We start from the raw sequence: 26,264 nt of genomic DNA on the forward strand, positions 1-26,264 counted from the left end.
ATAAAAAAAACTATATACAGTGTATAAAGCTTACTTTGTAATATTTATAATATATTTATTTCTATGGACTGCCACATACAATAAACAAATTAATATAGGCTTCTTTGTGTGTTCAGCTATATGTGTGTATGTGTGTAAGTGGTCTGTAAGACTGTTTATTTTTTAATGATGTGTGTAAACCTGGTGATTCATGTAACATCCAGTTTTGGCAAACAGGGAAATAATATGTCAGCCTTGTTCACTGTATTCTTCGTTCAGTACGAGCAAAGTTTTCCAACTGACTTTACACCACCAGCCAAACTAAGAGCGAGCAAACGGTAAAAAAAAAAAAAAAAAAAAAAAAACCCGACTGGAGTGGAGGTGTGACCAACATGACACCTGCCGTTTTCAGCTCTGTCTTGTCAAATGCACCGCGTACGTTACGGAACAAGTTCACCAATAACTTTAAATATCAAACAAACTGAAATAAAGGCGAACTGAAGAAAACCTAAGAAGTAGTGAAGAGAGCAACTTGAGCTAGAGTCAAGTCAAACACAGAGAGTTCAGTCACTGTGCGTCTGTGTGTGTGTGTGTGTGTGTGTGTGTGTGTGTGTGTGTGTGTGTGTGTGTGTGTGTGTGTGTGTGTGTGTGTGTGTGTGTGTGTGTGTGTGTGTGTGTGTTTACTGTATATTTACTGTAAACAAATTAAAGTATAGAGATACGTGCAGCACAAATTTAATTTTGACCTTCAGTAAAAAATGTCTGTTATTTTTCAAACTTTCAAAAATTATTTTAGGCCAAAAGTTTAGTTATCACATACTTTTTTTTCTACTTACTCCTATCTTATTTGAAAACAACAAAAAAACAAACAAAAAAACTGTCTCAATGGAGATTATGACCAAAACTCAGTTCACGTACTTGAGGTGAGGCGGGGTACCTGGGTGACTCACCTGCTGACTTTTCTCTGCACTTTATTTTCACGATCAGCAGGAACAATTTTCTCACACATACATTACATACATGACACAGGCTGTAGAGTCCTGCTGTATAACAAATATTGTGTAAAGTGTAAAGTTCATATTGTTGATATGCATTGATTTGTATTGGATCACAGTCAGACATGAGGCTCAGCTCTCCAACGCCTCACCCGGGACATTCTCACATTTTTACTTCATAACATGTCAAAAATGTGTAGAGTAATACTGAAAATGCATCTTTATCGCAAATCAGTGGAAAATATTCATATTTATTTTATCTAAGTTTTTTTCTTTTTTCATGATGGCAGGTGAGGCACTGCCTCCCCTGCCCACGCCTCACTGATGTAAATGTATTTAGTTTTATTCATGTGCTCCACCAACACAGCGTGCCTCATAATGGTAAAGTGGAAGGAAATGACTCCTGATATTCAAGTTGTTTTCCAAATAACACCGAAAAGTGTTAAAGTACATTTAAATTTACATTTGTGGTTGTAATGTGACAAAAGTTCAACCTGTATGAATACTTTTGCTACCACTATATTTATTTCTGCTGACAGTCATACAGTCCTTCATTTATTATTCATTTTATTTTTTCCGAACATTTCACAGTTGAGATTACAGTCATTTAAAACAAAAGAGAACACTTTGCATCAATTGTCTAATTATTTAGGTTTAATGAGGCAAAGTAAAAATGCATGGTTTGTGCATTGTTGTTTCCGAAAGGCTTCGCATTTTCACCACATAGTTTTTAAAATGATGCAGTTTTCATGCTGGGCCACTAGTAGGTGCTGTTGCAAAGAACAATCCGCTATAAATATGAACAATTCTGCCTCTGTCCGTCCCTCAGGTGTACATGAGAGCGATGGTGGACTACTCCCCGCTGCAGGACTCCTCCATCCCGTGTCCGGACGCAGGGATGTGGTTCAGCAGAGGAGACCTGCTGGAGGTGGTCGACCAGTCGGACGCACACTGGTGGCAGGCCAAGAGGCTGCCTTGCTCTGCTGCATCCTGCGCTGGACTCATCCCTTCTGCCAGCATGCTGAAGAGGTGGGGCGCACGCATGCACACACACACACACACACACACACACACACACACACACACACACACACACACACACACACACACACACACACACACACACACACACACACACAGGTTCCTGACAGCTTGCAGTACTCACAGGCTGCCACTAGAGTGTGCTCTGGACTAAATAAAAAAATTCAATTACACCCTTAAAGGCCCAGTGAAATGTAAAACACTACTTTGCAAAAAACACTAGTTGGGTTCTACTTCTAAGGTTCCTCCGACTCTGCCCCTCCACTGTTGTCGCATAACAAAGTTATTTGAATTTTGAATCTCCAGCCGAGGAAGTCGGGGGAATCCTTCTTCTTCGTGGGCGTGACATCAAGAGTTGTGCAGATCTCGATCTGTTGTGTTTATATCGGCTTGTTTCCTCTTAAATATCCAAGTTTTTACAGTGTTTTGAAGTTATAGTCAGCATTTTATGAGCCTTGATGAAAGATTGAGCCTGGAAGAGACCAGAGAGGAGAAAAGGAGCACAGGCGGCGGGAGCGGCTAGCCCCTAGCTCGGGCGGCTAGCAGCTAGCGGGAGCCGCTAGCTCGGGCGGCTCGTAGACGATCAAGTAATACCTGGACTCATCTTCGGTGATTCCACAGTCACCTGACAGAGTGCAAAAAGGCGATTCAAAAATAAAGCAAAATAAATGAAAATAAACTATTGAGATAAAATTCACAAATACTCAACATAACAATAATAAACATGAATTGAAAATAATAATAATAAATAAAGTGCATTTTTAACTCCGTTACAGCAGCATAGCGCTGGCCGTGGCGTGGATGTGCGTCCGGGACACCGGAGTCTGGAGCTTTCGTCTCCGGCGCTGACCGCGCTCCGGCAGCTCCGCTTCCCAGAGGCGGTCAGCGTTCTGTTCAGCCACGGTCAGTGGCGCTTTATCGCGGGGACGGACCGCGGAAGCGATCAAAAGGAGCTCAGAGCTCGGCGCCTCCGTGTTCCGACGCTGTGCTGCCGGACCGCGATCAGCGCCGGAGTGGAGAACCTCCTGCTTTTGAGCAGAAAGCTCAGACTCCCGTGTCTGTGCCTCAGCCAACCGGGGGGAACGCTCCGGTCACTTGCCCCACATCCGAGCGCTCGAGTGCGGGGCACGTTGCCCCAAGTCGCCGGCAAGTGGCCGGAACGTTCGCTCTCTCACAAACACGGAAGCGGCTGCAGCTCTCCGCTGCAAAAAGTAACTTTTTTTGTTTCCGCTGCAAAAAATAACAGTGCAAAGTGGAGGATGTAAACAACAACAGAGGATTCACAAGATCTAGATCTGACGACTTTCTTTTCTCTTGTAATGTCACATTTCTGTGGAGCTCATAAGCCCCGCCCGCTTTTCACGCTCCTCTCTGCAGTGGAAACGCGACCCAAAATTTCGGTCGGGGTCTCTATTCCATACCGCTCCGCTCCGTCCCGGCACTTGTGTGCGGTGGAACCGGGGCTTAAGAGAGGAGAACTAAATACTGACACTAATGACACTAAATTACAAACAGCTGTGACCAGGAAGAGGAAGCAGGAGAACACAGGGGAGGAGCTCAGCAGGAGGGGAGGAGTGAACATGTCAGGGAGGGAGGGGTGAGTGAACATGTCAGGGAGGGAGGGAGGAGTGAACATGTCAGGGAGGGAGGGGAGAGTGAACACTGTCAGGGAGGGAGGGGAGAGTGAACATGTCAGGGAGGGAGGGAGGAGTGAACACTGTCAGGGAGGGAGGGGAGAGTGAACATGTCAGGGAGGGAGGGAGGAGTGAACACTGTCAGGGAGGGAGGGAGAGTGAACATGTCAGGGAGGGAGGAGTGAACATGTCAGGGAGGGAGAGGGAGAGTGAACATGTCAGGGAGGGGAGAGTGAACATGTCAGGGAGGGAGGAGTGAACATGTCAGGGAGGGAGGGAGGAGTGAACACTGTCAGGGAGGGAGGGAGAGTGAACACTGTCAGGGAGGGAGGGAGGAGTGAACACTGTCAGGGAGGGAGGGAGAGTGAACATGTCAGGGAGGGAGGGGAGAGTGAACATGTCAGGGAGGGAGGGAGGAGTGAACACTGTCAGGGAGGGAGGGAGGAGTGAACATGTCAGGGAGGGAGGGGAGAGTGAACATGTCAGGGAGGGAGAGGGAGAGGGAGAGTGAACATGTCAGGGAGGGAGGGGAGAGTGAACACTGTCAGGGAGGGAGGGGTGAGTGAACATGTCAGGGAGGGAGGGAGGAGTGAACACTGTCAGGGAGGGAGGGGAGAGTGAACACTGTCAGGGAGGGAGGGGAGAGTGAACATGTCAGGGAGGGAGGGAGGAGTGAACACTGTCAGGGAGGGAGGGAGAGTGAACACTGTCAGGGAGGGAGGGGAGAGTGAACATGTCAGGGAGGGAGGGGAGGAGTGAACACTGTCAGGGAGGGAGGGAGGAGTGAACATGTCAGGGAGGGAGGGAGAGTGAACACTGTCAGGGAGGGAGGGAGAGTGAACATGTCAGGGAGGGAGGGAGGAGTGAACACTGTCAGGGAGGGAGGGGTGAGTGAACATGTCAGGGAGGGAGGGGAGAGTGAACACTGTCAGGGAGGGAGGGAGGAGTGAACATGTCAGGGAGGGAGGGGAGAGTGAACATGTCAGGGAGGGAGGGGAGAGTGAACACTGTCAGGGAGGGAGGGAGAGTGAACATGTCAGGGAGGGAGAGGGTGAGTGAACACTGTCAGGGAGGGAGGGGTGAGTGAACATGTCAGGGAGGGAGGGGTGAGTGAACACTGTCAGAGAGGGAGGGAGGAGTGAACACTGTCAGGAGGGAGGGGAGAGTGAACACTGTCAGGGAGGGAGGAGGAGTGAACACTGTCAGGGAGGGAGGGGAGAGTGAACATGTCAGGGAGGGAGGGGAGGAGTGAACACTGTCAGGGAGGGAGGGAGGAGTGAACATGTCAGGGAGGGAGGGGAGAGTGAACACTGTCAGGGAGGGAGGGAGAGTGAACATGTCAGGAGGGAGGGAGGAGTGAACACTGTCAGGGAGGGAGGGGTGATGTGAACATGTCAGGGAGGAGAGGGAGAGTGAACACTGTCAGGGAGGGAGGGAGGAAGTGAACACTGTCAGGGAGGGAGGGAGAGTGAACATGTCAGGGAGGGAGAGGGTGAGTGAACACTGTCAGGGAGGGAGGGGAGAGTGAACATGTCAGGGAGGGAGGGGTGAGTGAATACTGTCAGAGAGGGAGGGGTGAGTGAACATGTCAGGGAGGGAGGGGTGAGTGAACATGTCAGGGAGGGAGGGGAGGAGTGAACACTGTCAGGGAGGGAGGGGTGAGTGAACATGTCAGGGAGGGAGGGGAGAGTGAACACTGTCAGGGAGGGAGGGAGAGTGAACATGTCAGGGAGGGAGAGGGTGAGTGAACACTGTCAGGGAGGGAGGGGTGAGTGAACATGTCAGGGAGGGAGGGGTGAGTGAACACTGTCAGGGAGGGAGGGGTGAGTGAACATGTCAGGGAGGGAGGGGAGAGTGAACACTGTCAGGGAGGGAGGGAGAGTGAACATGTCAGGGAGGGAGAGGGTGAGTGAACACTGTCAGGGAGGGAGGGGTGAGTGAACATGTCAGGGAGGGAGGGGAGGAGTGAACACTGTCAGGGAGGGAGGGAGAGTGAACATGTCAGGGAGGGAGGGGTGAGTGAACATGTCAGGGAGGGAGGAGGAGTGAACATGTCAGGGAGGGAGGGGAGAGTGAACACTGTCAGGGAGGGAGGGAGAGTGAACATGTCAGGGAGGGAGGGAGGAGTGAACACTGTCAGGGAGGGAGGGGTGAGTGAACATGTCAGGGAGGGAGGGGAGAGTGAACACTGTCAGGGAGGGAGGGAGGAGTGAACACTGTCAGGGAGGGAGGGAGAGTGAACATGTCAGGGAGGGAGAGGGTGAGTGAACACTGTCAGGGAGGGAGGGGAGAGTGAACATGTCAGGGAGGGAGGGGTGAGTGAATACTGTCAGAGAGGGAGGGGTGAGTGAACATGTCAGGGAGGAGGGGTGAGTGAACATGTCAGGGAGGGAGGGGAGGAGTGAACACTGTCAGGGAGGGAGGGGTGAGTGAACATGTCAGGGAGGGAGGGGAGAGTGAACACTGTCAGGGAGGGAGGGAGAGTGAACATGTCAGGGAGGGAGAGGGTGAGTGAACACTGTCAGGGAGGGAGGGGTGAGTGAACATGTCAGGGAGGGAGGGGTGAGTGAACACTGTCAGGGAGGGAGGGGTGAGTGAACATGTCAGGGAGGGAGGGGAGAGTGAACACTGTCAGGGAGGGAGGGAGAGTGAACATGTCAGGGAGGGAGAGGGTGAGTGAACATGTCAGGGAGGGAGGGGAGGAGTGAACACTGTCAGGGAGGGAGGGAGAGTGAACATGTCAGGAGGGAGGGGTGAGTGAACATGTCAGGGAGGGAGGGAGGAGTGAACATGTCAGGGAGGGAGGGGAGAGTGAACACTGTCAGGGAGGGAGGGAGAGTGAACATGTCAGGGAGGGAGGGAGGAGTGAACACTGTCAGGGAGGGAGGGGTGAGTGAACATGTCAGGGAGGGAGGGGAGAGTGAACACTGTCAGGGAGGGAGGGAGGAGTGAACACTGTCAGGGAGGGAGGGAGAGTGAACATGTCAGGGAGGGAGAGGGTGAGTGAACACTGTCAGGGAGGGAGGGGAGAGTGAACATGTCAGGGAGGGAGGGGTGAGTGAATACTGTCAGAGAGGGAGGGGTGAGTGAACATGTCAGGGAGGGAGGGGAGGAGTGAACACTGTCAGGGAGGGAGGGGTGAGTGAACATGTCAGGGAGGGAGGGAGGAGTGAACACTGTCAGGGAGGGAGGGGTGAGTGAACACTGTCAGGGAGGGAGGGGTGAGTGAACATGTCAGGGAGGGAGGGGAGGAGTGAACACTGTCAGGGAGGGAGGGAGAGTGAACATGTCAGGGAGGGAGGGGTGAGTGAACATGTCAGGGAGGGAGGGAGGAGTGAACATGTCAGGGAGGGAGGGGAGAGTGAACACTGTCAGGGAGGGAGGGAGAGTGAACATGTCAGGGAGGGAGGGAGGAGTGAACACTGTCAGGGAGGGAGGGGTGAGTGAACATGTCAGGGAGGGAGGGAGGAGTGAACACTGTCAGGGAGGGAGGGAGAGTGAACATGTCAGGGAGGGAGAGGGTGAGTGAACACTGTCAGGGAGGGAGGGGAGAGTGAACATGTCAGGGAGGGAGGGGTGAGTGAATACTGTCAGAGAGGGAGGGGTGAGTGAACATGTCAGGGAGGGAGGGGAGAGTGAACATGTCAGGGAGGGAGGGGTGAGTGAACATGTCAGGGAGGGAGGGGAGGAGTGAACACTGTCAGGGAGGGAGGGGTGAGTGAACATGTCAGGGAGGGAGGGGAGAGTGAACACTGTCAGGGAGGGAGGGAGAGTGAACATGTCAGGGAGGGAGAGGGTGAGTGAACACTGTCAGGGAGGGAGGGGTGAGTGAACATGTCAGGGAGGGAGGGGTGAGTGAACATGTCAGGGAGGGAGGGGAGAGTGAACACTGTCAGGGAGGGAGGGAGAGTGAACATGTCAGGGAGGGAGAGGGTGAGTGAACACTGTCAGGGAGGGAGGGGTGAGTGAACATGTCAGGGAGGGAGGGGTGAGTGAACATGTCAGGGAGGGAGGGGAGGAGTGAACACTGTCAGGGAGGGAGGGGTGAGTGAACATGTCAGGGAGGGAGGGGAGAGTGAACACTGTCAGGGAGGGAGGGAGAGTGAACATGTCAGGGAGGGAGAGGGTGAGTGAACATGTCAGGGAGGGAGGGGAGAGTGAACACTGTCAGGGAGGGAGGGAGAGTGAACATGTCAGGGAGGGAGAGGGTGAGTGAACACTGTCAGGGAGGGAGGGGTGAGTGAACATGTCAGGGAGGGAGGGGAGGAGTGAACACTGTCAGGGAGGGAGGGGTGAGTGAACATGTCAGGGAGGGAGGGGAGAGTGAACACTGTCAGGGAGGGAGGGAGAGTGAACATGTCAGGGAGGGAGGGAGAGTGAACATGTCAGGGAGGGAGGGGTGAGTGAACATGTCAGGGAGGGAGGGAGAGTGAACACTGTCAGGGAGGGAGGGGAGAGTGAACACTGTCAGAGAGGGAGGGGTGAGAGCAGGATCATGACAAGTTTCAACAGACAACAAGGAAAAAAACCTTGGAGTGAATTTAAAGGGTTGTTTCACTCTTTCTACCTTGGACCACTGTGTTTTTTAACAAGCACAGTGGTCCAAGGTTATCATATTTTGAGCTGTGAGTCAGTAACTCTAAACCTGTGGAAGAGTATTTGAGCCATTTAAGAAGAAAAAAAAATGTCCTGGGCCAAAAAATGAACAACCTCATTGCACTTCAGAAAAAGTTGAAAATCAAACTCTAGGTTTTTTCCTTTCATGGCAAAAAACAATTTTTTTTTCCAAGGTCAGTCCGTCCACATGCCAGCTGTGTGACTGCTTCAAAATGCATCGCAGGCGGTTGAATGAAGTGGTGAAAAGGTGCTTCAGAACAAGAATTGAGCTCATAAACACCGTGCAGTCATCAGTATAAGGATTATAAGACACAGTGCAGCTGCAGCGTTGTTCTGTCGCAGAAGTTCGTCGAGGATGAAGGACAAAGGCTCGGATCCCGGAGGGCTTATAAAATGTTTTATTATTGATCAAGGAAATCCTGTGTAAAACCACATGTCTATCAGCAGTAAGCAACCCTGTATGGTCAGAATTAAGTGATTTAATGTGATTTCACATCCGTGGGCAAATGAGGAGGGAAGGACAGACGTCTACACTTTAACCCCCCCAAGACTTTTCTGCAGTACATGAGGGTTGGCTTTTTTGCCTCCGACTTGTTTGTTTTTTCAGTGTCCCCCAATACTCTTCCGTCCAAACCAGCGGTGTCAAACTCATTGTAGTCGAGGGGCCACATCCAACCTGATCTGACCTCTATCTGAAATTTACATATTAAACTTAATGAGATATTATTATATTTGCAAAAAAAACAAAAAAAACAACCCTCAGTCACCTGGATCTGGATCTCGTATTTTTATTCAGGATTAAAACAATTTGTCATTATCTGGAAATATTTTTTGAGTTTATGTGTCTGAAGTATCACTTCACATAAATTGGACACCTTTATTGTGAAAGGTGTTGTGTCATGTGACCTCCACAGATGCATTAATTAATTCTGACCAAGGGCGGTATTGAATGTCATTTTTGCCAATCTGGTGTTTTTAGATCAGCCTCAGTCAGTTTTCATATTTATACTTTAAAAAATAAAAAAATAAAAAATCCCATGGCGCCGGATTAGATCCTCTGGCGGGCCGCTTCTGGCCCCCGGGCCTCATGTTGGACACCCCTGGTCTAAACCATACGTTACATAAAGCCACTTTTTTTCTCAGGATTACCTCGCGTCTTACTTGTGATGTGTGATGAGTGATTTGATTTCTCTTCCTCAACAGTAAACACAGGGAGCAGTGGTGGTGTCAACCTTCTCAGGGTCATGTCTGCATCAAACCCTGTAAGCACTAATAATAATTATTATTATTATTATTATCATCATTATTATTGTTGTTATTTAATTGTATTTATTTATTATTATAATTCTTGTCATCATCGTCATTAAGAACACTAATCATAATCTACTGATCTCATTTTGTGTAGATGCAACTTGCATTTTTTATCATATCATTGATATTAAATGAGTTCATGGGCATGTGAACATGAACATCCAACACCGCCACCTCATGGCCAGGCATGCTAACTACGTGGTTTTCAGCGTTTCTGACATTGAAACGTCAAACATTATTGTGTAAATGTGAAGGTTTTGCAAACGAAAACGCAACAATTGTGCTTTCACTTGAAACGTTTTTGTTTAAATGAGACCTCAGCGTTTTACAAATCAAAATACTATATTCAATATGACTGAAAATGCCTAATAATCAGCTCCACTCTTTCTGAAAGCAAATCAATTAGAAGGAGCATTTATTTTGCGAGTGTTTCTACTTCATCATGCAGTAGAACTACAACAACTGCCGACAGGTATTTAATTGGCAGCTAACACTTGGGCCATGCAGTGTATTTGCAGTTTGTACAGAATGGTGATATAGACTGACGCTTCTATTGGTTCTTGACCCGTGAAAACTTTAACCCCAAAACAAAAGATCATCAGTACCACACCATGAATTATGTCAGTTTTGTTTTCCTCGTGTTTTCCTTCGTGTGTGTGGATCTGTGCTGCCACATGAATAGAATGAATCTTTAACTCCTCTTCTCTCTGTGAACTCTGCTGCCTTCAGTGACTGATGACGGTTCGTTAAAACACACGCTGCTGCTCGTTCAGCTCCAGACCTGCTGTGTTGGGTGTAACGTCCGTTTTCTCTTTCAATGTTCTTCCAGAGGACGATCAAACACAAGCTGAGGAAAAGCGCACAGTTGTCGGTAAATGTCGGACTTCAACATCTGAGGAAGTTGTTGTTTTGGGTTTTTTTTGTCCTCAAACCATCTGAACCATGAAAGTTCATGTTGTTTGTCTTTTTTCCACAGATTTGGAAGAATTAAACTTTGGTAGGTAAGTCTGTCCAGACTCCTGTTGTTGGCTCAGATTTGAACACAAGGTGATGATTCATTATAGGGATGCACCGATACCACTTTTTTCCAAAACGAGTGGTGTATGAGTACTTGTATTTGAGTACTCACAGATGCCGAGAAGTTAAATTTACTTAAAAAAATGTTTTTTATGGCATTGCCTCACTGTTTTATAAAATTGCGTGCATGGCCCCTTTAACAGACGAGCTGCGTGGGTCTCACACAAAGCTGTATAGCAAACGAACTGGCAAAGAAATACAACAAGTGTTCATCTGAGAAACTGAGTTCCATGTCCTGCTTTTACCGGCTGTGAGTCGAGGGAGTGACCCGCTCCTCACTGCCTGCCCGCCATGAGCGCTCCTTACCTTGCCTTGCAGCGACCTGCCCTTGTCGTACCAAAAACTGGGCTGCCAGAATCTGCCTGGCCGGCGTTGTTGATGACCTCATTCCTCTGTTTTCATGGCATCCACACACACACTACCACCACACACACACTACCATCCACACACACTACCACCCACACACACTATCACCCACACACACTATCACCCACACACACTATCACCCACACACACTATCACCCACACACACTACCATCCACACACACACTACCACCCACACACACTACCACCCACACACACTATCACCCACACACACTACCACCCACACACACTACCATCCACACACACTACCATCCACACACACACTATCACCACACACACTATCACCCACACACACTACCATCCACACACACACTACCATCCACACACACACTACCATCCACACACACACTACCATCCACACACACACTACCACCCACACACACTACCACCCACACACACTACCATCCACACACACACTACCATCCACACACACACTACCATCCACACACACACTACCATCCACACACACACTACCGTCCACACACACTACCGTCCACACACACACTACCACCCACACACACTATCATCCACACACACTACCATCCACACACACTACCACCCACACACACTATCATCCACACACACTACCGTCCACACACACACTACCACCCACACACACTATCATCCACACACACTACCATCCACACACACTACCATCCACACACACTACCACCCACACACACACTACCACCCACACACACTATCATCCACACACACTACCGTCCACACACACACTACCACCCACACACACTATCATCCACACACACTACCATTCACACACACTATCATCCACACACACTACCATCCACACACACTATCATCCACACACACTACCGTCCACACACACACTACCACCCACACACACTACCATTCACACACACTATCATCCACACACACTACCATCCACACACACTATCATCCACACACACTACCGTCCACACACACACTACCACCCACACACACTACCATCCACACACACTATCATCCACACACACTCCCATCCACACACACACTACCACCACACACACACTACCATCCACACACACTACCACCCACACACACTATCACCCACACACACTATCACCCACACACACTATCACCCACACACACTATCACCCACACACACTACCATCCACACACACACTACCACCCACACACACTACCACCCACACACACTATCACCCACACACACTACCACCCACACACACACTACCATCCACACACACTACCATCCACACACACACTATCACCACACACACTATCACCCACACACACTACCATCCACACACACACTACCATCCACACACACACTACCATCCACACACACACTACCATCCACACACACACTACCACCCACACACACTACCACCCACACACACTACCATCCACACACACACTACCATCCACACACACACTACCATCCACACACACACTACCATCCACACACACACTACCGTCCACACACACTACCGTCCACACACACACTACCACCCACACACACTATCATCCACACACACTACCATCCACACACACTACCACCCACACACACTATCATCCACACACACTACCGTCCACACACACACTACCACCCACACACACTATCATCCACACACACTACCATCCACACACACTACCATCCACACACACTACCACCCACACACACACTACCACCCACACACACTATCATCCACACACACTACCGTCCACACACACACTACCACCCACACACACTATCATCCACACACACTACCATTCACACACACTATCATCCACACACACTACCATCCACACACACTATCATCCACACACACTACCGTCCACACACACACTACCACCCACACACACTACCATCCACACACACTATCATCCACACACACTACCATCCACACACACAACCATCCACACACACTATCATCCACACACACTACCATCCACACACACTACCATCCACACACACACTACCACCCACACACACTACCACCCACACACACTCCCATCCACACACACACTACCACCCACACACACTACCACCCACACACACTACCATCCACACACACTACCATCCACACACACTACCATCCACACACACTATCACCCACACACACTACCACCCACACACACTACCATCCACACACACACTACCGTCCACACACACACTACCACCCACACACACTATCATCCACACACACTACCATCCACACACACTACCATCCACACACACTACCACCCACACACACTATCACCCACACACACTACCATCCACACACTACCATCCACACACACTACCACCACACACACACTACCATCCATACACACTACCACCACACACACACTACCATCCACACACTACCATCCACACACACTACCATCCACACACACACTACCACCCACACACACTATCATCCACACACACTACCGTCCACACACACACTATCACCCACACACACTATCATCCACACACACTACCATTCACACACACTACCATCCACACACACTATCATCCACACACACTACCGTCCACACACACACTACCACCCACACACACTACCATCCACACACACTATCATCCACACACACTACCATCCACACACACAACCATCCACACACACTATCATCCACACACACTACCATCCACACACACTACCATCCACACACACACTACCACCCACACACACTACCACCCACACACACTCCCATCCACACACACACTACCACCCACACACACTACCACCCACACACACTACCATCCACACACACTATCATCCACACACACTACCATCCACACACACTATCACCCACACACACTACCACCCACACACACACTATCACCCACACACACTACCACCCACACACACTACCACCCACACACACTACCATCCACACACACACTACCGTCCACACACACACTACCACCCACACACACTATCATCCACACACACTACCATCCACACACACTACCATCCACACACACTACCACCCACACACACTATCACCCACACACACTACCATCCACACACTACCATCCACACACACTACCACCACACACACACTACCATCCATACACACTACCACCACACACACACTACCATCCACACACTACCATCCACACACACTACCATCCACACACACACTACCACCCACACACACTATCATCCACACACACTACCGTCCACACACACACTATCACCCACACACACTATCATCCACACACACTACCATTCACACACACTATCATCCACACACACTACCATCCACACACACTATCATCCACACACACTACCGTCCACACACACACTACCACCCACACACACTACCATCCACACACACTATCATCCACACACACTACCATCCACACACACTACCACCCACACACACTACCACCCACACACACACACACACACACACACACACACACACACACACACACACACACACACACACACACACACACACACACTACCAATGCATTGATTGAAGTGCAGGATTGAAGTGAAGGATTTTCTCCTCAGTGTTCCAGTAGTTTGTTCTGCTGCATGTGGAAATGAGACAATTAATGAAAGATCGTGTTTGTTTCCTTGGTATTTTTCCATGAAGTTCCACATCATTATGTTGCGCTTTGATCCACATTCTGTTGAACCATGTTCATCAAGATGGATATTAACAGTCTAATTGATTCTGTATTGTCTTGGATTAATTTCGGCTACATCAAATCCCGTTTCAGATCATTTTCCTTACATTAAACAGTGTATATCTACATTTCTCTGTCAGTACAGTTTTTGTGATGTGGTTATATTCACAATTGCAAAAAAAGTTACTGATTACGATTTCAAGACGTGGCTTACAGTGCATTCATGGTATCATTCATACCCACACTTTTCAAGATAGATAAAATTGTCAATCGGTCATTGTGAACATTTTTGGGGTTTTTTTTGTTTCACAACTATTTTGGTTTTGAAGTCAATTAGACAGTTGTTTCAACTTTTACTATTTACGAAAGCTGAACAGCAGGTGTCACCATGAAACCACTGAACCGATGTGCCTCCGGGGAGATTCTGGCGGCGGGGCTGTTTTTGACACGACACCGTGAACCACAGTCTTTAGTGGATCTTCCTACATAACAACTCCAGTAGCCAATTAACCTTTTATTTCTGTCCACGCTGAACATACATGGAGGAGCTGCAGTCACATTTTGTGAAGTCGTCTGTCCACACTGATGTGTTTGTATTGTTTTTGTTTGTTTACACAGCGATGTCAATCTTATTTGTTTACATTTTAAGTAGTTTACGCTTGTTTACACTGATAGGAGTGATATTTCTCTACACCTTCACATTGTTTACCTTTGTTCACACTGTTGTATGAGTCTTAGTTGTTTACTCTTTTACATTGTTTACATTTGTTTACCCTGTTAAATTGGTCTTATGTCTTTACTCTTTTACATTAAGTTTGGTTACAATGCTATATTGTTCTTCTTTGTTTACATGTTTTTAACTAGTCTGTTGTTTGTTGACACAAATAGTTTTTTTCTTTATATTTGTTCACACTATTTGAACAATGTGATTGTGAATGTGTACAACTTGTCTTCTCTCCCTGTGTGGGAATCACCGCGCAATAACAACTACACTTCTATACGATTTAAATCAATTCAAATATGAGTCATTTCTTTAAAAAAAAATACTTATTTACTTGTTTTGTTTTTCCTTTAGATGAAGCTGACTCAGATTTTACTGATGGAATCTACTTGGGTAAGACGCATTCGGCGTGGAATCATATAGATCAATAAAGTGACAACAAATAATCTGTTTGTTTCTGATGCTGCAGAGTTGTAAAAGAAAGTGTGATACTATTTGAAAACTGCTGTTGTTGTTTGTATTCCTTTAACTGTGACTAAACACTGGTTTGTGCTTCGAACAGCTGGTTTCCGTCGGAGCTTCCGTCTCTGGAGGAGGACGTCCTTCAGGAAGAGGCGACAGTCCTGCACCTCCTGCTCGCCCGTCAGCGGCGCCCTGTCCACGCCCTATGAGGAGGTGGCCTTGTACCAGCGCCCCCCGCAGGAGAACCACCGCCTCATCATCCTCGTGGGTGAGCCAGGAACAGCTGTTCAGGCCTGTTCAACACTTTGGCATCAGGGGTCAAGTTGACTTGTTTAATTCATTTTGCCTTTAGCGCTATAGTTCAACAGTAATGACGGTTTGACTTGAATGCTTGGTGCCTTTTTTCCAGCACAACCTCAGTTATGTGATTCTTCAATCATTTCCTCATTTTGAAATACTGGTTGACCACACGGGACCTAAAACAACAGCAAAAATACAAAATTTGACATTACTTCATACTTTTTAATAAGCAATATGTCTATTGTCGTCTCCATCCAGTCAACAGCTGAGCCCATAATGTCTATGTCATCTATGCCCTTCATCTCGTCTGTCAGGGTTTAATTAGTCGCTAGCCCAGTTTCTCCTGAAGTCATTCTTGTGAATATTCATGTTGTGAAGCGTTCATAGAGTCAATTCTTCTTGGTTTCTCTCTGTGGACAGGTGCTACAGGAGTCGGCGTTAATGAACTCAGGAAGACAGTCATCAAACTGAACCCGTCGACCTTCCAGTCCCCGGTCCCTCGTACGTCTCGCCGTACACTCTCGTCTTAAAGTACACAGTTACTTCAGTCTGGGTTTACCATTAGCCTGGCACCAGGCACCTTCAAACGACTGACTCAGCAAGTGAAAATGTTAACCTGCAACATTCCACTGCACACACACACTTTAATCTTTGGAAAATATTTATGTGATTATATTTAGCTGTGGGCCTTGTACATGTAAAATGTTCCTTTCTTAATATTTGATCTTTCCTTTTGATACATGTTCTTATATTTCTGCCGTCGTGGGCCTCTTGTTTGTTTTCTTTTATCTTCATTATCTGAATAGTGGCTAGTTGTTCATGTATTAAACCTGCAAAACTTGTCCTGTCTTGTCTTCGCTTGTCCTGTCCTGTCCTGTCCTGTCCTGTCCTGTCCTGTCTTGTCCTGTCCTGTCCTGTCCTGTCCTGTCCTGTCCTGTCCTGTCCTGTCTTGTCTTGTCCTGTCCTGTCCTGTCCTGTCCTGTCCTGTCTTGTCTTGTCTTGTCTTGTCTTGTCTTGTCCTGTCCTGTCCTGTCCTGTCCTGTCTTGTCCTGTCCTGTCCTGTCCTGTCCTGTCCTGTCCTGTCCTGTCCTGTCCTGTCCTGTCTTGTCCTGTCCTGTCCTGTCCTGTCCTGTCCTGTCCTGTCTTGTCTTGTCCTGTCCTGTCCTGTCCTGTCCTGTCCTGTCCTGTCCTGTCCTGTCTTGTCTCATTTCTCATTCGGTGTCTCATTTCAAATATAAATTGTCTGTTTATCCTCACATAATAACAGGCTTCCAATGCTTCTTCATGTTTCTTTTGTGTTAAACAACAAGCTTGAACTTAGACTATTGTGCCACTGAGCACACGTAAGGTTACAGGACTTAAAGGTAAAGGTACGAGAGACAAAGAGAAAACCTTGGGAAAGCTTCAAACTGCTTCGGCTGTAATGCTGTCCTGTTTTCTCCACACAGACACCACCCGTCCGATCCAAGCAGGAGAGCAGCCAGGAAGAGAGTACCACTTCATAACTAAAGAGTTGTTTGAATACATGGTCTGTAACCACAGGTACGCTCCCTTTTCTTTGGCTTATCTACCCCACAGCTGTGCGTCTTTCTTTGTTAGCAATCTACACGATATGACTTTTCACCAAAGTCCCATCAGCTTTGACGAGACAGTTTGTCCCAGTTGTTTTGCAGTTTTGCCGCATCATTACCAAAAGCTGAATTTTCTGCACAGTGCTCAGTTCTCGGGCGGACAAGGATCGAAAAACGATCGTTTAAATGTGTCCCGTACAGCCGTGAACTGTGAAAAGGGTTTGATGACCCAGACAGCCGTTTGTGAAGCCTTTAGACGACAACTCGCCGACAAAACTGCAACCCTGGACAACTCACAGATCAAATTTCAGAATTTCTTTGAGAAAAAAAATCCTGTACAATGTACTTTTACATATTATTAGGGACCGAGCACCAAAGGCCAATGAGAAAGAGAAAAATTAGGAAAATGTAATTGATGTTTTATATCTATTTTTCATATATCTAGTATATGTCCATATATAAAACGGCCCACTTCGATTTTGCCGTGTGTTGAGCATGTACATTCCAGCTCACACTGACTGTATCAGTCATATTCTAATGTTCTGTTTGAGCCCCGCAGTGTGTTAACATGTCGGCGGGCAGGCTTACGTGACGCACCTGAACGCATCACTCAAAGCTGTCAGCTTCGAGGCTGCGTTTGAACTTTTCAACTGCACAGCTTATTCGTTTTCAGAAATACATTTCTGTGAACCGTTTCAGTAGTAAAAGAGAACGTTTGTGTCCGAGCTGCAAGACCTTAAAAAAGGTATCAAATCGACTCCTTAAAATTCTGAAAAGTTTTTCACTAGTGACATCATAATTCAACTTGCATCATCGCTTCAATTGAGGGTATAAAAGTCAAAAATCCTGTGGACTGTTGAAAAAATCCCTTAGTTCAGTAACGTTTCGTCGCTGGGAATAAATCAGCGGACAGAGATGAGAGACGTGAGCTGACAGAAACCTGACTAATGAACAGACTATAGTAACTCACTGCTCCATTTCCTCTCTGTTTCCTGTTTCCTCTCTGTTTCCTCTCTTTTTTTCTTCGGCTTCCTCTCTGTTTCATCTTTTTCTTCTGGTTCCTCCCTGTTTCCACTGTTCCCTCTCCATTTCCTCTCTGTTTCCTCTTTTTCTTCTGTTTCCACTGTTTCCTCTCTATTTCCTCTCTGTTTCCTCTTTTTCTTCTGTTTCCTCTCTGTTTCCTCTCCATTTCCTCTCTGTTTCCTCTTTTTCTTCTGTTTCCTCTCTGTTTCCTCTCTGTTTCCTCTTTTTCTTCTGTTTCCTCTCTGTTTCCTCTCCATTTCCTCTCTGTTTCCTCTTTTTCCTCTCTGTTTCCTCTCTGTTTCTTCTGTTTCTTCTCTGTTTCCTCTCCATTTCCTCTCTGTTTCCTCTTTTTCTTCTGTTTCCACTGTTTCCTCTCTATTTCCTCTCTGTTTCCTCTTTTTCTTCTGTTTCCACTGTTTCCTCTCCATTTCCTCTCTGTTTCCTCTTTTTCTTCTGTTTCCTCTCTGTTTCCTCTCCAATTCCTCTCTGTTTCCTCTTTTTCTTCTGTTTCCTCTCTGTTTCTTCTGTTTCCTCTCCATTTCCTCTCTGTTTCCACTTTTCCTCTCTGTTTCCTCTGTTGACTCTGTTTCCTCTCTGTCCAGGTTTGTGGAGTACGGGGAGAGTAAAGGCCAGCTCTATGGGACCAGCACTGACGCCATCGATGACGTGCTGAAACGAGGGCGAATGTGCATCGTAGATGTTGAACCACATGTGAGTTTCACTCAGAAGACGCTGAAGGTTGTGGTCGTGGTGCAGTGGTTAGCACTCTTGCCTCACAGCCAGAAGGTCCAGAAGGTTTCTGTGTGGTTTGCATGTTCTCCCTGCATGGGTTCTCTCCCTCAAAGGGCTTTTCCAGCGGAAAGAACCAGGTGCTGGTCCAGGGCCGGTGCTCGAGTCAATTCTTAAATGAGCACCGCCAAAGAACCGATTGTTTTTTCCATTATCCACGGAGACAAGTGAGAGCCACGTCATTGTGTCACTGCAAAACCTTGTATATCGCTGCATACGTAGCCCCAAGCACTTCTGTGGAAAAATTCTGAGAGGCAGCGATGTGTCGAAAGTCATCGAAACTGCCGGAAAACGAAGCGGAAGAAGAAGAATGCGTTGCCCACCGAACGTAAGTCAACACAATACCAACAATGGTGGTGCTCTGCTGGCTTTGTACAGCCACATGAACCTTCAGTGTTGGTACGTTACACGGTGCATTCGATTGATGGGACGGGTAATTACTCAAGGCGTTTTATCCCTATTACTTGAATGTGGTAGCATTAGCATCGGTTCTGCTACATAGCTTTTACTAGGTTTGCATTGAAACACAATATTTGATGGTAATATATTACATTTGTATTTACAGAAGCTTGCACAGCAGAGGTCACCTCTTGTGCGGTCACATCCACGATCCTGCTACTGGTGGGACACAACTGTACCGGATTTCAGTTCATTCAAAACTTCCGTGTCTCCCAGGAGTCATTCCACTACATATGCTATCGGACCACACGTCCTGCTGAAAAAGGACACAAATTACCGTCTGTGTGTCCCAGTCCAGAAACGGGTCGCAATTCCCGTCTGGAAACTGGCGACTGGCAGTGAATACAGAACCATCAGCCATCTTTTTGGGGCAGGACTGACCACCGTGTACAACTGTGTCCAAGAGTTCTGCAGTGCAGTCATCCAGATGTGCTTCCTGTACACATCACCACTCCTGATGCAACAAAATTAATAGAAATGGCCACATACTTTAATAACTGCTGGAGAGTCCCACAGGGTGTGGATACAATAGATAGCAGCCACTTGCCAATTATTGCACTGGAAGAATATCCAAAAGGACTAATAACCACACAGGATGGCATTCTATTGTTTTGGAAACCATTGTGGATGGCAAAGGACTTTTCTGGGACGTGTGTGTTGGTTTTCCAGGGAGTGTGCATGATGCACTCATTCTTCTCCAGTCACATTTGTAGAATATTGTAGGTGGTGGACACTTACTGGGGCAAAACGTTGTGACCATCTCTGGCCGTGATGTTGGACATTACATCATTGGCGACCAGCCTATGCAGAAGTGGCTGAAGAAGCCATTTTCTGACACTGACAGACTGAACCCAGAACTACTACAACTACAGGCTGAGCTTTACACAATCTGTTGCTGAAATGGCGTTTGGGAGATTGAAAGGACGATGGAGGTGCCTCCTAAAATGAAACACTGCAAGCTGGAGCTGAGCTAGAAAATGGCAGTGACTTGCTGTGTTCTCTATAATATGTGTGAAGAACATGGGGACAACTTTAATGAGGAGATCCAGGGCAGACATTCACAATCAGCATTTTTGGTCCCAGTCGTCTTATTGTAATTTTTGAAGTTTATTTAGGAGCTGATGGACAGTCCTGATGTATCCCGCCATGGCCACGTCCCGTTGTATCTCTTGGTACACCGGTTTCGTCTGGGTCGTTGCATCATGTTTGGATGCAGACCAAAAAGAGAAGAAGTACTGCGTCTCCTCGTCGCTCCATTGTTGTTTTTTCCATTCCATTTCGCTCGCTGCTGTAGGTTTCAGAATGCTGGTACGAGCGCATCTCTTCCGCCTCGTAGGTAGCGACAACTCCGCCCCCACCTGATGATGTGTCTGGCCCCGGTTTGGCTCCGCTCAGGCCCAGCAACGAAGAGGGGCCAGAGTAGCACCAGTTTAGCCTGTTTGGCCGGGGCTTTGGCAGTGGAAAGACAAAGAACTGGTGCTCAGTCTGGCCCCGGCTCCAAACTAGCCGCTGGTGCTTTCCGGTGGAAAAGCCCCCTCAGTGTGATATTTGTGAGTTCAGCATTAGTGATACCTCAAATCTGTTCAATATATCCCCATCCGCTATCATCAAAACTTAATCCACTTTGTCCACAGGCTCCAATGTGGCTTCAATAGTCTGATCCTCTGAGCTGAACGGTGTGACGGTCCAGGACTGTCGAACTCATCTTGCATGTCATGGAGGGATTGCTCAGTGATGTAGGGGGTGTGGCCTCAACAGCTCGGCAGTAAGCTGTGTGCTACGAGCATATCAATGAGGAATGGCATAGAAATGCAACTGTACTTGCATGAAACGTGCATGTACTGCTTGTTTAAGTCAGAATTATGCTTAAAAAAAAACGTTTTCTCACAAGTTCTCCATTCAAAATTCAATGTGGTAAATTCCTGGTTCATTACCATTTATTACCATGGAAGGTTTAGAACTTTGAAAATTGCAACCGTGCTCCTGCCTGGTGCTGCTGGGCTGAGTTTTGATCTTCAGTGTGAAGGTTCAACTCTCAGTTGTGCCTATGAAAGTTTCAAAAAGTTGTGGCGCAGAATAGAGACATCCTTCGGCCTTTGTGCTCTTCTGTGTTGTTTGAACTTCTGCCGTCTGTGTTTCAGAGCATCCAGATGTTGCGCACAAAGCAACTGAAACCCTACGTGATTTTCATCAAGGCTCCCAGCGCAGAGCGGCTCAGACAAACCCGGAGAGACGCCCGGGTCATCAGCAGCCACACCTTCAACAGGACTTTCTCAGTAAGACACGAGAGATCACATGTGTCAGACATGACGCTGAAATCCAACCAAATTGTTAAAACATTGATTTTATTTATTGGTCATCTAAACGGGGCCTGAACTGATGAAGCCTCCCAGAAAAAGAGAGAATCATCTGCAAACACATCAAAACCTTACCAAGTTTGTTCGTCTTGTTCTGGTCAAAATGTCTCATTCTGCTTGATTTAATATTAATTCATAGAACAAGTAATATTTCTGCAAGACAGATGATGGATCTCAAATAACTTGTTGAGTCAAACAGTCTTGAATTGATCTTGTTTTGATTTGTGTTTTAGAAGAAACAAAGTTTATTTTACATTTCATACATTTTTCAAGCTGAGGTCTAATTTGGACAAGATATATAATGTTGATTTTTTATTTATTTTTTTGCATTTGTGGCTTATGCGAATGAACCAAGGTTAAAAACAATGTTGAAATATACTTTAAAATAAGTTTTCTCTGCTGATTTTAAGATCTCTATGTTTTAAATCACGTCTAATTTCAGGAAGTCTTACCAAGACGATTCTCATTCAAGGTAAAATTACCTTGAAATCATTGTTTTGTTCTTGATTTGAGAGGGGCGTTTTGTTTGGGTTTTTTCACCGTGATTCATTTACTTCACGAGTTGTTTGTCTTTTTTTTCCTGGAGTGCAGGAGGAAGACTTTGTGGAGCTGGAGGAGACTTCCCGGGCGATCGAGGCCAAATATCGTCAGTTTTTCGACGGCGCGGTGCTGAATGAGGACCTGCAGGACGCCTGCATGCAGCTCTGCTCCCTCATCCAGCAGGCGCAACACGAGCCTCAGTGGATCCCTGTGAGCTGGAGCCGAGCTGACGAGTAGCAGAGGACAGGATGGAGGGAGGAGAGACGACGAGTAGCAGAGGACAGGATGGAGGGAAGAGAGACGACGAGTAGCAGAGGACAGGATGGAGGGAAGAGAGACGACGAGTAGCAGAGGACAGGATGGAGGGAAGAGAGACGACGAGTAGCAGAGGAGGACAGGATGGAGGGAAGAGAGCTGACGAGTAGCAGAGGAGGACAGGATGGAGGGAAGAGAGATGACGAGTAGCAGAGGAGGACAGGATGGAGGGAAGAGAGACGACGAGTAGCAGAGGAGGACAGGATGGAGGGAGGAGAGATGACGAGTAGCAGAGGAGGACAGGATGGAGGGAGGAGAGATGACGAGTAGCAGAGGAGGACAGGATGGAGGGAAGAGAGACGACGAGTAGCAGAGGAGGACAGGATGGAGGGAGGAGAGACAACGAGTAGCAGAGGAGGACAGGATGGAGGGAGGAGAGACAACGAGTAGCAGAGGAGGACAGGATGGAGGGAGGAGAGACGACGAGTAGCAGAGGACAGGATGGAGGGAGGAGAGCCGACGAGTAGCTGAGGAGGACAGGATGGAGGGAAGAGAGACGACGAGTAGCAGAGGAGGACAGGATGGAGGGAAGAGAGCTGATGAGTAGCAGAGGAGGACAGGATGGAGGGAAGAGAGACGACGAGTAGCAGAGGACAGGATGGAGGGAAGAGAGCTGACGAGTAGCAGAGGAGGACAGGATGGAGGGAGGAGAGACGACGAGTAGCAGAGGAGGACAGGATGGAGGGAAGAGAGACGACGAGTAGCAGAGGAGGACAGGATGGAGGGAAGAGAGCTGATGAGTAGCAGAGGAGGACAGGATGGAGGGAAGAGAGACGACGAGTAGCAGAGGACAGGATGGAGGGAGGAGAGACGACGAGTAGCAGAGGACAGGATGGAGGGAAGAGAGACGACGAGTAGCAGAGGACAGGATGGAGGGAAGAGAGACGACGAGTAGCAGAGGAGGACAGGATGGAGGGAGGAGAGACGACGAGTAGCAGAGGACAGGATGGAGGGAAGAGAGACGACAAGTAGCAGAGGACAGGATGGAGGGAAGAGAGACGACGAGTAGCAGAGGAGGACAGGATGGAGGGAAGAGAGACGACGAGTAGCTGAGGAGGACAGGATGGAGGGAAGAGAGACGACGAGGAGCAGAGGAGGACAGGATGGAGGGAAGAGAGACAACGAGTAGCTGAGGAGGACAGGATGGAGGGAAGAGAGACGACGAGTAGCTGAGGAGGACAGGATGGAGGGAAGAGAGACGATGAGTAGCAGTGGAGGACAGGATGGAGGGAGGAGAGCCGACGAGTAGCAGAGGACAGGATGGAGGGAAGAGAGACGACGAGGAGCAGAGGAGGACAGGATGGAGGGAGGAGAGACAACGAGTAGCAGAGGAGGACAGGATGGAGGGAGGAGAGACGACGAGTAGCTGAGGAAGACAGGATGGAGGGAAGAGAGACGACGAGTAGCTGAGGAGGACAGGATGGAGGGAAGAGAGACGACGAGGAGCAGAGGACAGGATGGAGGGAGGAGATACGACGAGTAGCAGAGGACAGGATGGAGGGAAGAGAGCTGACGAGTAGCAGTGGAGGACAGGATGGAGGGAAGAGAGACGACGAGTAGCAGAGGACAGAATGGAGGGAAGAGAGACGACGAGGAGCAGAGGAGGACAGGATGGAGGGAAGAGAGACGACGAGTAGCAGAGGACAGGATGGAGGGAAGAGAGATGACGAGGAGCAGAGGAGGACAGGATGGAGGGAAGAGAGACAACGAGTAGCAGAGGAGGACAGGATGGAGGGAGGAGAGCCGACGAGTAGCTGAGGAGGACAGGATGGAGGGAGGAGAGACGACGAGGAGCAGAGGAGGACAGGATGGAGGGAAGAGAGACAACGAGTAGCAGAGGAGGACAGGATGGAGGGAAGAGAGCTGATGAGTAGCAGAGGAGGACAGGATGGAGGGAAGAGAGCTGACGAGTAGCAGAGGACAGGATGGAGGGAAGAGAGCTGACGAGTAGCAGAGGACAGGATGGAGGGAAGAGAGACGACGAGTAGCAGAGGAGGACAGGATGGAGGGAAGAGAGACGACGAGGAGCAGAGGAGGACAGGATGGAGGGAAGAGAGACAACGAGTAGCAGAGGAGGACAGGATGGAGGGAAGAGAGCTGACGAGTAGCAGAGGACAGGATGGAGGGAAGAGAGCTGACGAGTAGCAGAGGACAGGATGGAGGGAAGAGAGACGACGAGTAGCAGAGGACAGGATGGAGGGAAGAGAGACGACGAGGAGCAGAGGAGGACAGGATGGAGGGAAGAGAGCTGACGAGTAGCAGAGGAGGACAGGATGGAGGGAAGAGAGCTGACGAGTAGCAGAGGAGGACAGGATGGAGGGAAGAGAGCTGACGAGTAGCAGAGGAGGACAGGATGGAGGGAAGAGAGACGACGAGGAGCAGAGGAGGACAGGATGGAGGGAAGAGAGACGACGAGGAGCAGAGGAGGACAGGATGGAGGGAAGAGAGACGACGAGGAGCAGAGGAGGACAGGATGGAGGGAAGAGAGACGACGAGGAGCAGAGGAGGACAGGATGGAGGGAAGAGAGACGACGAGTAGCAGAGGAGGACAGGATGGAGGGAAGAGAGACGACGAGGAGCAGAGGAGGACAGGATGGAGGGAAGAGAGACGACGAGGAGCAGAGGAGGACAGGATGGAGGGAAGAGAGACGACGAGGAGCAGAGGAGGACAGGATGGAGGGAAGAGAGACGACGAGGAGCAGAGGAGGACAGGATGGAGGGAAGAGAGACGACGAGTAGCAGAGGAGGACAGGATGGAGGGAAGAGAGCAGAAAGAAAACAGAACATGACTGATTAATAAAAGGGGGAAGAAGAGAACAAGAAGAAGGGAACAGCACAATTGTATTATGGGAAAAGAACTTGGAAAAATGCTGGAGAGAATAATTAAGATTTCGATTAGTGATTGGAAATTGCAGTACAGTTTGTACATTTCAAGCTGGTGTAGTTAAAGTGTTTGAAAATGACCTCTGACCCCCAGTTAGACAGAAAACTCTGCCGCAAACAGCATCAAACAGTGTGTTCAGATATACAGACGTTGGAACCTGGATTACAAGAATATTGC

At 48.3% G+C, this 26,264-nt stretch overlaps 1 protein-coding gene across 1 annotated transcript in view; it reads left to right on the forward strand.

Moving 5' to 3' along the window:
* The window catches only part of LOC308131750 (MAGUK p55 subfamily member 4-like), a gene marked incomplete at both ends in the record, with an annotated part of 35,312 nt that extends 12,187 nt beyond the window's left edge, over positions 1-23,125 (forward strand). Inside the window, 9 exons of the mRNA XM_080498583.1 lie at positions 1,804-2,003; positions 9,470-9,528; positions 15,742-15,780; positions 15,950-16,117; positions 16,570-16,650; positions 17,598-17,691; positions 19,346-19,454; positions 22,133-22,267; positions 22,940-23,125. Of these exons, the coding sequence (XP_080354709.1) occupies positions 1,804-2,003; positions 9,470-9,528; positions 15,742-15,780; positions 15,950-16,117; positions 16,570-16,650; positions 17,598-17,691; positions 19,346-19,454; positions 22,133-22,267; positions 22,940-23,125 (1,071 nt within the window). The remainder of the gene's footprint in view (positions 1-1,803; positions 2,004-9,469; positions 9,529-15,741; positions 15,781-15,949; positions 16,118-16,569; positions 16,651-17,597; positions 17,692-19,345; positions 19,455-22,132; positions 22,268-22,939) is intronic.
* Between the last annotated feature and the right edge of the window lie 3,139 nt (positions 23,126-26,264).

The sequence above is a fragment of the Blennius ocellaris genome, assembly GCF_963422515.1.
Source record: "Blennius ocellaris genome assembly, chromosome: 6".
Classification (NCBI taxonomy): domain Eukaryota; kingdom Metazoa; phylum Chordata; class Actinopteri; order Blenniiformes; family Blenniidae; genus Blennius; species Blennius ocellaris.